The sequence below is a fragment of the Mchenga conophoros genome, linkage group LG7 (genome assembly GCF_057382185.1).
Source record: "Mchenga conophoros isolate Kocher_MC1m ecotype Shallow Benthic linkage group LG7, M_conophoros_male_GT1.1, whole genome shotgun sequence".
In the NCBI taxonomy this organism is placed as follows: domain Eukaryota; kingdom Metazoa; phylum Chordata; class Actinopteri; order Cichliformes; family Cichlidae; genus Mchenga; species Mchenga conophoros.
In genome coordinates this window covers 65,709,405-65,726,984 of record NC_140532.1, presented here as the reverse complement: position 1 = coordinate 65,726,984, position 17,580 = coordinate 65,709,405, and the positions used below count along the sequence as shown (strand labels likewise).

General features: G+C 44.4%; 2 protein-coding genes and 1 non-coding gene across 3 annotated transcripts in view; 2 read left to right on the top strand and 1 right to left on the bottom strand.

Annotated features, from left to right (window-relative positions):
• Positions 1–7,404, top strand: part of zfpm1 (zinc finger protein, FOG family member 1) — a 106,677-nt gene extending 99,273 nt beyond the window's left edge. Inside the window, exon 9 of the mRNA XM_085280858.1 lies at positions 222–7,404. Coding sequence (XP_085136984.1) covers positions 222–2,851 — 2,630 coding nt within the window. The 3' untranslated portion in view covers positions 2,852–7,404. The remainder of the gene's footprint in view (positions 1–221) is intronic.
• Positions 7,405–7,449: 45 nt separating this feature from the next.
• On the bottom strand, positions 7,450–7,541 carry trnar-ucu (transfer RNA arginine (anticodon UCU)). The gene is given in 2 exon segments: positions 7,450–7,485; positions 7,505–7,541. It is a non-coding gene; the product is annotated as a tRNA-Arg (tRNA).
• A 3,459-nt stretch (positions 7,542–11,000) lies between these two features.
• Positions 11,001–16,196, top strand: LOC146571596 (E3 ubiquitin/ISG15 ligase TRIM25-like). Its single transcript, XM_085281320.1, has 2 exons — positions 11,001–11,022; positions 14,349–16,196. Exon 2 carries the CDS (start codon positions 14,356–14,358, stop codon positions 15,946–15,948), a length of 1,593 nt encoding a protein of 530 aa, XP_085137446.1. The 5' UTR covers positions 11,001–11,022; positions 14,349–14,355; the 3' UTR covers positions 15,949–16,196.
• The last annotated feature ends 1,384 nt before the right edge of the window (positions 16,197–17,580 follow it).

Here is a 17,580-nt window from a genome sequence, read left to right as displayed (position 1 = left end):
TTCTGTTATTTTTTATACTTGGATTACGTAGCAGTAACTTTAAAAGGTTCACTGCTGGAAAGCCGGCACGTTGGCCCTTTTTTGTCCTTTAACCCTCCTGAGATTGTTGGAAATTTTGGACATGTTTAATCTGAGTAATCTGAGATTTTGAATAAAATTTGAATAATCTATTCAAATGTAAGCGACTGTTTTAATTTACTAACCTTGACTCTCCTGTTAAGGTCTGAGTCCAGGAGACTCTGGTGTTGTGCTGAAGTGTCAAGTTTGTGGCCACAACGCTGACTCACCTGCTCAGCTCCAGCAACATGTACGAACTCACCTGGAAGTCAGGGTCCCAGCTGAAAGAAGCCCTACTCCTCGTCAGAGTACCCCATCGTCGGTCGACCACCCCCAACCGTCTCCCCAGGAGAAGGAACCCCTAGCTTCATCCAGTCCAGGCACAAACGGAGGCTCAGCCACGCCTCGAGACTGCAGTCCTGCTGATGACCAGATCATGGAGTTAAAGATCAAAGAGGAGCCTCATTCAGATTCAGACACAGAAGAGCAGAAAATGGAGATTAAGGAGGATGGAGAGGAGGAGGAGGAGATGGGTGGAGAGGAGGTAGATCAAGAGGCAGGAAGGAACATAAAAGAGGCGCAAACGACCTCCTCCAGCCAAACATCGAACTCGCCGAAGAGTCCAGCTACAACAACAGTGAAGGCAGAACCCACTAGTCCCACCCCTGGTTCTAGCCCCGCCCATATGGGAGGTGCAGGCTCAGTTGTTCCAGGAGGAGCGCTGTTCCTGCCTCAGTACATGTTTAACCCCGAGGCAGCCATCTTGCCTCAGGCCTCGGAGATCCTGGCTAAAATGTCAGAGATGGTCCACAGTCGCCTAAAGCAGGGCCAGACGGTCGCCCAGAACAACGCCGCAGCCTTCTTTCCTTCTGGACCGACTGCACCCACGGCAACAGCCACTCCACCTCACAAAGGAGCTACCTGCTTCGAGTGCGATATCACCTTCAATAACATCAACAATTTCTATGCACACAAGAGGCTTTATTGCTCAAGCAGGCATCAAGGCGAAGGTGCATCCTCAGCCTCGGGCCCCGCATTGACTAGAGACGCAGCCTCGGCCGCCGCGCCTTCTGCTGGCACACGCGGCTCATCTGCATCTCCTCAGGGCGGAGCATCAAGTAGGGCCGCCTCTGCCTCGCCGTCTGACTCCGAGCCTCCTGCAGGAAGTGGAGCAGCAGAATCCAGGAGGGTGCTGGAGGTGAAGACTGAACCTCCAGCGGGGACAGAGGGAGTCCCGTCCTCTTCTGAAGGGGAAGGTGCTGGTATGAGTGTAGGAGGCGGAGGAGGACGAGCAAGTGAAGGCAGCCAGAGTCCTGCTAGCGGTTCCACAGAGGACCTTGACGACGATCCCAACAGAACCTTCTGCGAAGCCTGCAACATCCGTTTCAGCCGTCACGACAACTACACTGTCCACAAACGTTTCTACTGTGCGTCGCGCCACGACCCGTCCAACCAGAGAGCCGTACACATGGCCAAGACCACCAACACAGCCGCCTTCATTCCGCAGCCCATCCGAACACGCAAAAGAAAGAAGATGTATGAGATTCACATGGCAAGAACCGAGGCGTTAGCTAACGCTGCCGCTGCAGCAGCAGCAGCGGCAGCCACTGCCGCCGCCTCTGCTCCATCCCCCTCGGTTCTGGGCTTGGTAGTAAAGCAGGAAGTCTCTCCCAGTGGTGCAGGTGGCTCAAGTCCCGAAGGAGATGGCCCAATCGACCTGAGCAAGAGGCCCCGTCTCAGAGAGGCTCCACGGCACAGCGGCAGCAGCAGCGGCGGCGGCAGCAGCATTCTCCCAGCCCTGCCTCTCACCGACTACCACAAGTGCACAGCCTGCAGCATCAGTTTCAACAGTATTGAGAACTACCTGGCTCATAAAACATACTACTGCCCTGCCACCACCCTCCAACCCCACACTTTGGAGCAGCTTCACAGGCTCAAGAGATCAGCCTCCACCTCTCCAAAAAGCAGGCCTCAGCAGGAGCGTTCGGATCTCCTGCACCCTGTGGAGAATAAAGCTCACCCAGCTGAGTGGGTGGCCCAGGCTCAGGGCACGTCATCCAGTCCTCACACCTCTGCCTTACCCGCCTCGGATGCTGCATCTCCTTCGCATACAAATACCACACTTGCAGCCTCTCCAGGAGCTGGAGCCAAAAGCGTGGTCACGGCTTCTGCTCAGCTGGTCTGCCCATACTGTCCCAACAGGCCCATCGCTGGTGACTTGATGGACCATTTCAAGACTACCCACGGGCTGGTTGTAACCATTCAGCCACCCCAGGAGACTCTGCCCCATCTGGGCAGAACAGCGAGCCGCAGCCCGAGCCTGAGTCCCAGGGATGGAGCCGCTGCAGCGACTTCAGCTACTCCAACCAACCAGGCCAGACTTGTCTCTCGAGTTCACAGAGACAGCATCAACGGGCAGGGTAGGAGTGGTACCGCTTCCCCTGTTTCGCCCCTGGTGAACGGCAGCCCCTCCGCCGGGGGCGGATCACCGTTAGCCAGTTCTCCTCTGCCTGTGTCTCCCCCAAGGGCTCCGTCTCTGACTTTGTCACCTGTGCCTGAGGTCCTGAGGGAGAAGCTGGGATCGTCACACGTTCCGGACAAGGCCGCCCAGACCGTGGCCTCCCACATCCCTGTACCCAGCGTCAGTCCTAAAACCACCCCAGTCATCTCCCCTGTGCAGAACGGTAACTCGCGCTTCTGTCGGCTGTGCAACATCAAGTTCAGCAGCCTCTCCACGTTCATAGCTCACAAGAAATACTACTGCTCTTCCCACAGTGCCGAACATGTTAAGTGAGCTAAGACACTTTTGATCTTTCCCTTCCCTTTCATCTTTCTGAGCGGAAGTTTTCCTTCACTAAGTTTTAAATGGCTCAGAGGGTCCTCCTCCTCCCCCGCCAGTGTCCCACATAGGTGCCAAAACGGTGCTCGGCTGGCATCACCACGAATGACAGTGAATGACTGTTACTCACCTGGCAAGGCCCGATGCCTGGCTCCTCCAGAGCAGAATTCCCAGGTGGTGTTACTCACATACAGAAACTGAAATTCCTCCTTTGGGTCAAAGTGTGTAGTACACTAAGAGCTGAGACACATGCTACCTGCACACTGGTGTGCCCTCGTCCCGAAGATCACTCTTTGTACACCAGTCGCTGATTCAACACTTACCACACCCTCGCCTCACAGTAGTGTTATTATGGGACGCTAAATAGATGTATGTCAGCAAAACCTTTTTTCTGTCTCTGAACTGAGCTTTTCATGGCAGTAATTCCATTCTGACTGATGATGATGATGATGATGATGATGATGATGATGATGATGATGATAGTGCATCCCCAGTGTTTCCCCGCCCCCTGAGCTCTTTTACGTTCCCAGACCTAAACGGAGGAATCATTTCTCTTGTGTGGAAAAAAAAAGACTTGATCATTGTTGATGTTTTTATTATCTGTGCATAGTGTATGATGTCTGAAAAGAAAAGAATTCTATGCTTTTGGGTTCAACACTGGCTCTTTTCTGCTTACTAGAGAAGCTGAGGCATTTTAGCTGACACACAGATATGTGCTATCATGATGTTACTTATTACTGAAGGATAATATTTCAAAATGGGACTTTTTTTTCCTTTCATACACACAAATTTTTATTTTCTCTGTAAAAAAAATGCAAGGAAGAAGAAAAAAGATGTGAAATATTTATCTTTTAGTCATCACTGATTTCATGTCAACAGAAAACTACCTACTTAGTGTCCGAGAGTATTTGTATTTTTTATTTGTATATTTTTCATACTGGTGGAAAGAACTGTTTGGATCTGGGTGTGTTGAAGTGAATTTTCTAAGTGTAGATATGTAATATCTTTTCACAGTAATCACTGGGATCACACTGAACTTTATCATGTTAGTATTTCTCGTTCTGTTAATGTGGGCTGTAATCGATGCCGTCTGAAAACCAGCACAGCTTTTCTTTTTTTGTCTTTCTGTTTTTAACCCCATGATTCGTGCAGAACAGCTGTTTGTTTCCAGACCGTCACGTCCGAACATTGAAGGGAGCTCGTTGGACGCTGCTGCGTTCACACTTTGGTGAGAGTGACGAAGCTTTCCACATTTTTAGGTTACATGAAAATCCACATTTTCAGTAAGACGTTTGTCTTCAGATACACACACACACACACACAGCTTTACATTATTTGTTGCAAACTTCACTCTCATACTAAGGCATATTTATTATTACGATTGTACTTCTCTCCGGCAATGAAGGCAAAACAGTGAACAGTCACATGTTGGTGTAAGACCTCACAAAAGAAAAGTAAGCACATATAACCATATGTTGTGGCTGTGGTGTGTGTGTGTGTGTCTCATTTGTACACAGACACACCAGATGTTCCCGTGCTGCTGTTGCAGTTGCAATACAGTGTTACCTAGAACTGTGAATTACTTTTTATTTTTCCGACTTTGATGCAAACTAACCTGTAGATGCCGAGGGGTAAAAATCTGCATCTACATCACAGCGTTTATTTCCCCCCCCCAGCATCTCTCAGGATTTTAGCTCTTTTCATTGTGAGCCATTAAAACCGACTCAGACTTTCAAGCGACACTAAAAGTACAGTTTTAAATAGCAGACTGTTAACAAACCCCACCGCCAGGTCTTCAAGAAACAAATCTAAATGTAAAGTAATAGAGCTAAAATCATCCCTGGTTTTCACAGACTCCTTAAATATTCAGCCAAATTTCACTTTACTTTTTTGACAGTGTGAGTTGTCCATCTTTATATACAGTCTGTCTTGTGATCCTGACGCGACTGGTTTGAGGTCTCGTCCACGCATTAAGTATTTTTTTAAGATGCAGCTTTCGGCCCCTCGCAGACGGTTCCAGATGACTGAAAATGGGCCTCATTCAGAAATTCAGGAGCCATTTAATGTCACGATCCCCCGTGTTTACATGGTTTTCTTCACGACTTTAAGCTTGTGGTTATTTTGCCAACTTGTTGGTTTGGCATGCTCTTAACAGCACTTGGATTGTGTTTTTGCATTTAACGCAGACACAAGTCCACGTATGTGGAACTAAAGCAGTAGTAGAATTTGGACCTGGTCCGATTGATTGGTGTCCCGGGAGCTGCAAAGATGTTAATGGAACAGGTGTAATATCACCAAGAAAGCTTTTTGTGCGTCCGTCCACACTGAAGGGGTTTTTCTGCAGGGAAGCAGTGGATCACCTGGTTTTAAGAATCTTCAGCTGTTTACAAATTCAGGGGGAAAACGTGCACCTAACCACACCCTGGGGGTGTAAAGGGGCTAAAGGAGCATCATATTGGGGGTCAGAGGTCACTGGAAAATTCTCATAAGTAACCTTTAAAGATGTAAGAAACAAGGCAAAGCAGTTATTTACATCCTGCAGTCACAGCAAGATTAGAAAACTAAAAGCAGAACCCTTTTTTATGCTGTGTTCTTCTTCAGAATCTCCTCAGAAACTTTTTTTGCCTCTAAATATCCACATTTTTGTAGTTGGTCTCTGTTTTTTTAAAGATGTTGTTTCAGAGACACTGGACCAAAACAGTAACATAACACAGTGTAGAACAAAATGATCGACCAGCGCAGTTTTAAAGGATACGTATACCGACTCGGTGGTTTCCATACTTAAGATTATATCATATAGATAAATTTTTCATAATTCCAGTTCTTTTTAAATTTAGGAGACATTACCTGTTCCTGTTTAGCTTGGAGCACCAGTGCACCAGACTCATCACACTGCTGTGGTCTTAAAAGTAAATGGCCTGCATTTGTATAGCGCATTCACACACAGGCAACGGCTACATTGTAGCCACAGCCACCCTGGGGCGCACTGACAGAGGCGAGGCTGCCGGACACTGGCGCCACCGGGCCCTCTGACCACCACCAGTAGGCAAACATGGGGTTAGTATCTTGCCCAAGGATATTTGGCATGCAGCCAGGAGACAGCCTGGGATCAAACCACCGACCTTCTGATTAGTGGCTGACCTGCTCTGCCACCTGAGCTACAGCCACCCCGAAGTAGAGCGAAGAACATGCAGGAACTTTGCAGGAACCTTTGGAGGAGCTCAGGGTGTTTTCACTGTTGGGACTAGGGTCTAAGTTCTAGGGGTTTTGTTTGTTTTTTTAAACTCTGAAAGTCCCTGTTCAGGAGGTAGCCCCACCCCAAAAAATTCCTGAGCTTTTTTGGGGGTTGGGTAGTTGCTTTCTGAACTTTTATGATTGGTCAACTATTCCTAACATTTTAAGCTAGTCTATGTCAGCATCTGCAAAAGCTTTTAAAATCATTTTGCTTTCATTTTGGTCGAGCATTTCTCGGCTCATGCCTTCAGTGACTGTTTGCAAAGTTGTAAATCACGAGCAACAGCAGTCAGCGTTGAATCTCTTCAACGCTGACTGCTGTTATGCAGTCCCCTGTCCCTCACATTACATGCCATTGTCGTCTGCATTGTTGTATAATCTGCAGCTTGGGGAATGACGTGTAAAAGCTTCCTTGCGTCCATGCAGAGGCCTGACTTTCTTAATCGTCACAGGTCCTCACACCACAGTGGAAATGCAGAAACCCAATGATCTAATGGACCTTTTAGTTCCTTGAAAGACGTTCCTGGCACTAAAGGTTTTTGGTAGTTGCAGTCATGTCACCTAGTTACAAATGGAGGAACTGAGTGCTGAGAAACCACCCTTAGATCTTGCCGCCTTTTCGTTGCACTGTTGTATAAAAACGTGCTGAATGTTTTAGTTTTAGCTGCTTTTTTTTTTTTTTTTTGGTAACGTATTTATGTTTTACGGCACTTTTTCCCGTCCAGAATGCATCCTAGCTCTACCTTGAAGGACGTTTCTGAAAGATTTTAAACCTTGAATAAAACCTTTCTTTGTTTAATTGTAAACCTTTTTTTTAATGGTTTCTTTGATGTCTGTAACGGAGAAAATCACAATGAATGTCAACACTTTTATGTCCATGTTTTCATTTCAGTTCCACTACACTCATCCAAACTATGCATGGGAAATAAAAAAAAGTTCTGAGAGACACTGATGAGAAGTGTGGCTGTATTTCTCTCTTTGGTGTGATTGCATTTCTTCAACTTTTAGGGGCAGCTTTAGTAGTTGTTTGTGTAAATCACAAAGGTTCTACTTTGCAGGTTCTGTTTAACAGTTTGTTAATTTCACATAAAATATAGTATTTGTATATAAAGCAGAGTAATTCTGCCCACTAAGAAGATGCCCTCTAGTGGAGGGTATCACAAAAAGCAGCCTGAAGCCACAGTAGGGCGTGATAGAATCTGTCAATGATTTTGTTTATGTGAGTGATGGGTCTGTGTTTGACCTGACCACCTTAATAAAGCTGTTTTCCAATACTGATCAATTGAAGTGCTTATTAATAGAACTTAAATTACAGGCATTGACTCTGGTGGGACTCGAACCCACAACCTTTGAATTCCTTCCTCTGTTCTTTGCTAGAAGTCCAACGCGCTATCCATTGCGCCACAGAGCCCTTTGAAGCTCAGTTTGTCATTTGATTGTTTATCTATTGATTGATTACTTTGAGGTATGAATGGCCGAGCAGGTACGGGTTGAAAATTCATATTTGAAACATAAGGCCCGTCCTTATGTTTTCAAATCTCTTTTTTAAAAAATCCAGCACCAACATAATGTTAATGTTTGGGGTTTTTTATGTTATGTTTGTTGTAACTGTGTGTGAGCAGGTGAGAAGCAGCTGCTCGCTCAAGACACCCTCTAGTGGAGATGATCCCAAACAGCAGCCTGCAGCCACAGAAGGGCATGATAGAATCTGACAGTGAAGCACAGTTGAACTTGTTTTTAAACCTTAAATATACATCTCAAGTTCTCCAGCATCAGAGTGTGATGTTCACAGATGGCTGTCCTCCATGATGCTCTGCTCCAGTGTAAATGACTGCGGCTCATGTTTTTCCTTTTCATGCATAAATGGAGTACAAAAATGACATGAAACTGGAACGTGTGTTTTTGATTCAAAATGCTTGCTTGGGAAACTTTGAGAAAAACTTTTTGTAGAGTTTTACTCTGTGTTAGAGATGAGTCAATATGATGAATTCATTAGATAACTGGGATTAAGATAGTCAACACCCCTGCTGATGCATTAGATTCTCCACATATAAACTGGACATAGAAACAAATCATAAGGGGTCCCTGGATGATCTAAAAGTAGATGCAGTCATATGTTTTTCTGAAAATGTGTAAAGGTTTTAAAACACAACTCCTGATTTACATGTAAAATACATATTTACTGTTAGTGGTTAACTAAGCTGACTAATTGAAATTAAAAAGGAAGCTCAGTGACTGTACCACATATCTTCAGCAGTGCCAAGTGAAACAGCTACATGAGTCACATGTATAACATGATTGGCTGTTCACAAGGCTGCAGGCAGATCTAAAGAGGGTGAGTTAGACAGTATTGGTAAGGCACTTTCACATCACTGAACCAATGAAGTGCTAATTAATAGAAATTGACTCAAGTGGTACTCGAACCCACAACCTTTGACTTACTTCCTCTTTGCTCTTCTAAAAGTCCAATGCGCTCTCCATTGCACCACAGAGCCCTGAGTGGAAGCAAAAGATAAAGATTTCACAGCCAGTGCAGGTGGACTCATGTTAGCAAAAATGGACGTGTGCAGGTCTGTGGCCTCGAGGGCAGATCTACCCTAAAATTATTAAATTAAAATAAGGTGGCATTAACACTTTGAGCTCAGCAACAATTAAAATTAAATATAAGTTTTTACAGTAAAACAATATATAACGACTAGGAGTTTATGTTTTTTCGTGTGATTTCGGATCACTTGTGTCAACACAGTGAAAAAATAACTGTAAATTCAGACATGTGAGGTTGAGCTGAAAAGAATGATACCAAACAAGGCAAGGTAAAACAAAATACGATGAAATGAAATAAAATAAAACCATCTGAAGATGAAATACAAATGTAAGATTAAATTTAGAATGGCCAATTATATTTTAGACCTCACAGGGTTAACCCAACAACTCATCAAACATTACGTTTACATTTTTGTTCCTGACAGCCACCACACGTTGTGCAGCTTTCTGGATTTTATACTTCCTGGCAAGGGTGTAGATTTGGTTTTGGCGTTGGTGGGGACGGATGATTCAACCACCGAACTCTGCCCTGTTTCTTTTTTTTTTCCTTTTTGTCTTTGCTTCTTGATTAAAAAAAATGAGAATTATACTTGCCTACACATGCTATTCTACATGCTTTTAAACCATTTAAAATTACAATTCATAGTTTTATATGTGAATTATATAATGTTAAATTACTGTTAAACAAATGACTGACTAAGTATTTCAGGCTTTAGTTTACTTCAGCCATATTCCATATAAATCAGGTATCATACAAAAATAAAAATAGCTTAAAATACAGTCATGACAATAAAATAATATGACTTGAAGGACTTAACAACATTACTTCAATTACATTACACCAACATCTCTGACACATTAGCACTAAGGAAACACTGAGTGACCTGCTGGTTTTTGTCCATAAAACTACTCCTCTAAGATTACCACAAAGTAAAAGATCTCTCAGCAAAATTATGCAACATTTTAGTCACTATTGCCCCGATCAACTCAGTGAGCTGGGATTTTTTATTCTCAACATGAACTACTGTTACAGCAACAGACACGGACTACTGGTGTCCCACAACAACTCAATGTCCACTATGTGAAGGAGCCAAACACATGCCTGCTCCTCTCGTTAACTGAGATAAACTGCTGGCATATTGGTTTTACATCTATACTGTCCAGTGTCTCCTGGTGGACACACAGCAGCATTGTTTAATCTCATTCGAGTCATTGTTGACCTTAGCCATGTTTTTAGTCTTCTGAGAGCACTGAAGCTTCTTTCAGCCTCAGTACCTGCGTTTTATCCTCAGATTAAAATTATTATTCTGTGCTTGATGTGCCTCACCTTTGGCCCTGGCTCTTCCCCTCCCTCTGAGTGCACTAGGACATATTGCCACCTGATAAAATGACACATTGATTCGTGCCATATAAAAAGTGAGACATGTCAATTCAGATTCTTTGTCAAATATACACTAATGAATCAATTTACATCAGCAGCCTAACAATTGTCATGATAATAAATACTAGTTAATCTAGCACCAAAACATCAGTCAGTCACCTGTGACCTCGCCTCTTCACCTCTGAGCTACAACATGGCAGAGCTGCCTCTGTCACCTGATGAATAACAGTGAGACATTCCACATACATGCAGTCACACATGTGCTTCAAATACAGTCATGAACCATCAAGTCATCCTGCAATTCCACCTGTGATCTTGTGTCACCAGTACTCTCTGAGCTTTGTGTTGGTTCTTCTGTCACCTGACAAATAGGACAAACATGACAATAAGAATAAAATGTGGAGCTGCTCAGTGTTTCTGTCACTTTGTGCAGATCTTGACTCATCAGTAATGTTTGTAGGCTGAGTGCATTTTTAAAACAATTTGTGCAAACTGCACTCCAAGGTGGAATATTTGCAAAATCATAACTACCTCATGATATATTGTCTCAAAAATGAACCCTATGAATATGTCAGTACCATTAGGATGAAATTATTGTGTCACCAACATTTTAACGTTAGACATATAATTCTAACAGCCTCTGTAAACTAATATCCCGGCTCGCTCGAGGCTGCCGTTTTCTCTGACACTTTCAATCAAAATTAGAAATGCTGCTCTGAGACTGAGAGAAATAATAGTGCTGCATGTGGTGCAGTTAGTTTCCAAAATACTTTTTCCATGCCAGCCTAAGAAAATTTCTCTAGATCTGCCCCTGCACAGAGCTGGATTAATCGGCTGTAAGAGGAGAAGAGCTTCAACGTCATGTTCCTGAAATGAAACTGAGGGTTTATCAGACCAACAGGTGGCTGCAGACAAGTGTCTCTGTCAGTCAGAGAGACTTTCTCAGCAAAGCCTCTACAGAACAGCGGTGAGTGCAGCAGATTCAATTTAAGGATTGAAAATTCAGCAATGATGCAAAATTCAAGTTTATTATTCTGTGCTGTGTCTTGTCAAATTAAACTCTCAGTTGCTGTCAAAAGCAAAGGTGGGAAAATTATAAAAAATTAGAATTTTGTACAATTTTCAGGTATCTGTACTTGACTTGAGTGTTTTTTGATGCGTGCCATAGTCAGGGGTTCAAAGTGGGACAGTGTTTTTTGTTTGTTTGTTTTTCTGTTGACGCAAACACCGGAACAACTGCAGGTGTCCATAAGTTACGGTATTTCAGCATCGAGCTAGCCCTACTGAAGAAGAGTGCACATGAGGGAATTACTTTCTTTTTAAGTGGGAGGTAATTTCAAATACAACGTTTCTATTGTAAGAAGTGTCACCTGGCAGTTTGCTGCCTTCTGTTGTGTGATTGGCAGAGGAGCTTTAAAAAGGTAGTGGGTGTGTGAGGTGAGGTCAGCTCTCCTCTGTGGGAATGATTTTCAATAAGACACTTCTGTTGTTTGATTCAGATTATTTAGTATTGTAGCTGCTCATGTTTAATTAGTCTGTTTAACATTTGTATTGTATCCCATCAGTTATAATTGTTCTTGCACAGCTCTCTTTATCCAACGTCTTTTATCACAAAAGCGCAGTGGTCACAAACTGTGTGGTTTTTCCGAACAGCAACACCTGGCGCTAATTGTATCTACCTTAAATACATTCCCAGAAACACACCAAACTGTAAAATACAAAAGGTGACCCCTATTTGTACACATAAGGTAACAACACAAAAAAATGGCCCCTACAGGTCCAGCTGCTGTATTTCACAGGGAGAGAAAAGAAATAGAACTAACTTCTTTCAGAGATGGAGAAAGAAGAAGAGAGGTAGATTTAAAGGGAAGGACTGCTCAGTGAGGTTTGATTAACTGGAAATTTAAAGCTTACATGTAAGTCCTCATGTTTTTAAATCAGATATTGTGTCAAGTCATGATAAATAGGTTTGTTTGCGGCCATCTGCTGCACATGCTCCACCAAGGTGTCACTATAGATCAGGGGTCCCCAATTCCAGTCCACGAGGGCCGGTGTCCTGCAGGTTTTAGATGTGTCCTTGATCCATCACAGCTGATTTAAATGGATAAATGACCTGTTCAACATGTCTTGAAGTTCTCCAGAGGCCTGGTATTGAACTAATCATGTGATTCAGGTGTGTTGACCCAGGGTGAGATCTAAAACCTGCAGGGACACTGGCCCTCGTGGACTGGGATTGGGGACCCCTGCTATAGATGATCCCATCATCCAAGTAGGCAGCAGCATATGCAGCATGCAGCCACAGCGCCCAGTGCATGAGGCGCTGGAATGTGGCCGAGGCTCTGAACAAGCCGAATGGAATTGTATTGAACTGGTACAGAGTGGAGAATGCCGTTTTTCCTTGGACTCTGCAGACAAGGGAACCTGCCAGTAGCCCTTGGTTAAATCCAGTGTCCAACTGGTCAAGGAGTTCATTGACCCGTGGCATGGGATATGCATCACAGCGTGACACTTCATTTACTTTGCAATAGTCTACACCGAACCGTGTAGACCCATCGTTCTTCACCACAAGAACGATGGGGTTACATCGACTCTTTTATTATTCCCATTCTTAGCATTTCAACCAATTCCCTTTGCCTTTTATGTTCAGGAAGCCTGTAGGGCCATGAACATGCCAGGCTGCATCTCAAAATGATTATTATTCAGCTGCTCCACCAGCCCGTCAGTTTGAGGGTGGTAGACGTTGGGCCCAGTCAATTTATTGCTCAATAACTCGCACAGATCCTTCAGTGTGCAAGACTTTAACAACGTGCCCTGGTCAGTCAATATTTCTTTCGGAATACCGACTCGGGAGATGACCTGAAACAGTGCCTGCACCACACTCTTTGCAGAAATTGCAGTGGCACTGCTCCAGGGTATTGCATTGCACAATCCACCAGAACTAATACAAAGCGATAGGCGTATGCATTCTGAGAAAATGGCCCGATGAGGTCCATGCCGATGCGCTAAAATGGGATCTCCATTAATGGGAGTGGGTGCAAAGGTGCTTTTGGTATGGCCGGCTGGTTAACAAGTTAACATTCTGGACAGGATGCGCACCAGCAGCGCACATCTGCTTGGATTCCAAGCCAATAAAATCGGGTCATTATTCACTCCAGAGTCTTGTCATATCCCGTATGCTCTGCCATGGTGTATAGTGAGCCGCCTGGAAAATAATTTCTTGGCGGCTTTGTGACACCAACAACTGGGTGTGTTTCACAACTCACTCGATATAACCTATCTTTCCACAATACGAAGCGCAGGTAGGTCCACACGGCTTCAGGGCACACCACATGACCATCAATGTCTACCACTTGGTCGAAGGCTGAGCGTAGGGTGTCATCACGAGACTGCTCCAGTGGGAAATCTCCCATGGTGGGAATTTCCAGAGATGATGGGACCTCACTCGAAAGGCCCACCCCGGCCCAGTAGGTCCAGCATGGCCCAGCAGACAGTTCCCCCGCGACGTCGGCGGCAGACTCGGTCCCGCAGTCTGAGCCTCTCCCGCCAGTATTGGTAGTAGTGGTGGCGCCCACTCCGCCAGAGGCCACTGTCATGCCTCTGCAGTGGCCTGGAAGGTCTCCAGGAAGACCTGGGGATTGTCCCCTTCCCCCATCCTGTGCATCAGCACCGTCAGTTGAAAGGGGGTGCAGCGACACCGCAGCCCAGGCCAGCTGTGAGGTGTGGTTCCTCCCCTAGGAACCACACCTCACAGCGTGAGACTCCCCAAAAGTTGATTCTGTTCATCTGGACGTTTTCAGTGGGAGAAACGTTTCGTCACTCATCCAAGTGACTGAAACCAGCCCACTGAAGGAACAATGGGCTGGGAGGTCAGTTCCTTCATCATTATTATGATGATCGTTAAAATGCAAATTCTCGTGACTATTAGTCAACAACCACTGGTCAATGGCCATGAGTCCCATTCACAGAGAGTTGGGGAACGGCTGCAATCACAGCATTGTAAGATCATGACAGATGTACCCTTAGGCCCCTCCTCGATTTAGAGATGGTCGTTCCCTGTTCGTATAAATGGCCTCCTGGACTCTGACAACAGTACTTAAACTTTTACTAGATTACTTTTTTTTAACAGTAGTATTTGTACTTCTACTTCCAAAATTAGAGGTGAATAGGAGGAAGAAAACATAACAAAGAAATCAAGTAAATTATAGCCTCCACACATTGTCTGACTTTTGTGAGCTGAATTATTGAACGATAATGCAGTTACAGTTTTTCCTTTCTCTCCATTTATCCTCCCAGTGTGGACATGTCTGCTGCCAGCTGTCTGCTGTCTGAGGACCAGTTTCTGTGCTCCATTTGTCTGGAAGTGTTCACAGATCCAGTCAGTACACCATGTGGACACAACTTCTGCAAGAACTGCATCACTCAGCACTGGAACAGCAGTCCTCTGTGTGAGTGCCCCATCTGTAAAAGGAAGTACTACACAAGACCCGAGCTCCATGTCAATACTTTCATCTCTGAGATGGCTGCTCAGTTCAAGCTGTCAGCTCAGCAGGAAGCCAGCAGCAGCAGCAGCAGCAGCAGCAGCACGAGGAGATCAGAGCAACAGTCTGCTAAACCAGGAGAAGTTCTCTGTGATGTTTGTACTGGGACCAAACTGAAGGCTCTGAAGTCCTGTCTGGTGTGTCTGACCTCCTACTGTGAGACTCACCTGCAGCCTCATCAGACTGTTTCAGGCCTAAAGAGACATCAGCTGATCGACCCTGTTAAGAGCCTGGAACGAAGGATATGTTCAAAACATGATAAACCGCTGGAGATGTTCTGCAAGACCGATCAGATGTGTGTCTGTGTTGTGTGCTCTGTTTCAGACCACAAGTGCCATGATGTTGTTCCTCTGAAAGAGGAATACAAAGTGAAGAAGGCAGGGCTGGTGAAGAAACAGGCTGAACTTCAAGGAATGATCCTCAAGAGACTGGAGAAGATTCAAGAGGTTAAACGCTCTGTGCAGCTCAGTAAGGAAGAGGCAGACAGAGAGCTGGAGGGGGGTGTTCAGTTCTTTGTTGATTTGATGGAGTCTATAGAGAGAGGTCTGAATGAGCTGACAGAGGCGGTAAAAGAGAAGCAGAGAACAGCAGAGAAACAGGCTGCAGACGTCATCAAGGAGCTCGAGCAGGAAATCTTTGAGCTGACGAAGAGAAGCTCTGAGATGGAGCAACTCTCCAGCTCAGAAGACCACCTCCAGTTCATCCACAACTTCTCTTCTGTGAAAGCTGTTCCACCCACTAAAGACTGGACCAACACCAGTATCCATCCACCTTCATATGAAGGGATGGTGGTGAGAGCTGTGAGTCAGGTGGAGAAGAAGCTGAATGACCAGATGAAGAGTCTGTTTGAGGACGAGCTGAAGAGAGTCCAGTGGTACAGATGTTATGCCATGCTTGATCCTGATACGGTTCACCCCAGACCCCCCCAGTATAAAGGGAATGATTGTAGATGTGTGTTATCAAATCTGGGTTACTCTTCTGGAAGATTTTATTTTGAGGTCAAGGTTGACAAGTGGTCTACGTGGACTTTAGGAGTGACCAGGAAGGATAATGTGAAAGGACAAGTCCAGCTGAGTTCTAGCAACGGTTTCTGGACTTTATGTTTGTGCTCTGATGGGTATGTAGTTTCCACGGAGCCGGCAGTCCACCTGTCCCTGAGGTCGAAGCCTGTGAAGGTGGGGGTGTACGTCCACTACGACGAGGGTCTGGTCTGCTTTTATGACGTCAGCACTGCAGCTCTTATCTACTCCTTCTCTGACTGCTCCTTCACTGAGAAGCTCTACCTGTTCTTCAGTCCCTGTTCCAATGATGGTAATAACATCCACACTGGTGGGTTCGGCTGCGTAATACAATAACCAGAATGATAATGATGTGCACACCTTTTTCATATTTATCAACTTTTTCAAGATTTTGTGTCATAATCTTTTTTTATGATGTACAAGCAGTTCCTTTAAGCTCCTAAGACCCAAACTCCATCATGGCATTAATTTTGAATTTCTCTTTGCTATTTAGGTCTGTGAAGGTTCTCAGTCATCCAGGTCATCGTAGTCAAAGGAGCTTGCAAAGAAAAGCGTCTGGACTTCTTTAAGTTGCTTGAAGACGTTTCACCTCTCATCCGAGAAGCTTCTTCAGTTCTAAGGTCAAATGGTGGAGAGTCCCAGATGGGACGTCTTCAAGCAACTTAAAGAAGTCCAGACGCTTTTCTTTGCAAGCTCCTTTGACCCTTTGCTATTTAGGGTGATTGGGACCTGATGAATGTAAAATAAAGAAATACGTGATTTTTTCTTTTAGCCTGATTTTTGTTTTTGAGGAAAATGAGATCCACATATGAGGAGATTTAAATTTCGATAGAACAGTTGCAGTATCACGGCCTCGTAAGTGGACATCTGGCCCTTGTAGAGCAAAATAAGGTATTTTGAATGGTAAATGGTAAATGGCCTGTATTTGTATAATTCAATTCAGTTCAGTTTTATTTATATAGCGCCAAATCACAACAAAAGTCGCCTCAAGGCACTTTACTTAGTCCCTAAGGACCCCAAAGCGCTTTACACATTCAGTCATCCACCCATTCACACACACATTCACACACTGGTGATGGCAGCTACATTGTAGCCACAGCTGCCCTGGGGCACACTGACAGAGGCGAGGCTGCCGGACACTGGCGCCACCGGACCCTAGACGACCCAAAATGTGATGTCCACATATGTAGACACCAGATCCTAGGAAGTTAAAACTGTTTAAACATCACAGAAAAGGGAAATGTGGAAAAAATATGGATTCTTTGTGTGTGTGTGTGTGTGTGTGTGTGTGTGTGTGTGTGTGTGTGTGTGTGTGTGTGTGTGTGTGTGTGTGTGTGTGTAAATAATCGAAGCCAGAGTTTTGAATTTCTGTAGAATCTGAATCTTTGATTATTATTCTATGTTCTGTTTGGTTCTTAGTTTATTATTTACTTAATTGTCCCGTCCTGTTCATGTATATGTTGAGGTTTGTGATCTGGGAGAAGCAAATAAAAAGAATTGCTTTGTTTCAGCAACTCTTGATGAAGTTTCTTGTACTCAATAACTGCAAATAAAATGTCCTTTTGCAAGGGAAGAAGTTGTAAGGAAGTCTGTTTGCAGCACTTCTGTTCCAGCCATCACAGATAAATAAATTCAGTGGCGATCAAGAAATGGAACTGGAAGCACAAAAATGGTTAAGCTACAAACCAGAACAGAAATAACATTTACCAGCATCCACAGCATCCTCTGAACTGGCACATTACAAACACTAAAGGAAAAACAAACTGTCAGAAACTTTGTTCCAAAGATTTTAGTGCTTTAAAATGGTTTTTATGACAAGTTTGTGCTTTTCTGAAAATGTGTACAATTAAAATTTTATAAAAGTCATGATAGTTTTATTTGACTGTTAGTTTTGATTATGTACAGTGCTGAGGAACTTTATCAGACCAAGTGTTTTTAAATCGGCCAAAAAAAAAAAAACTGTTTAAA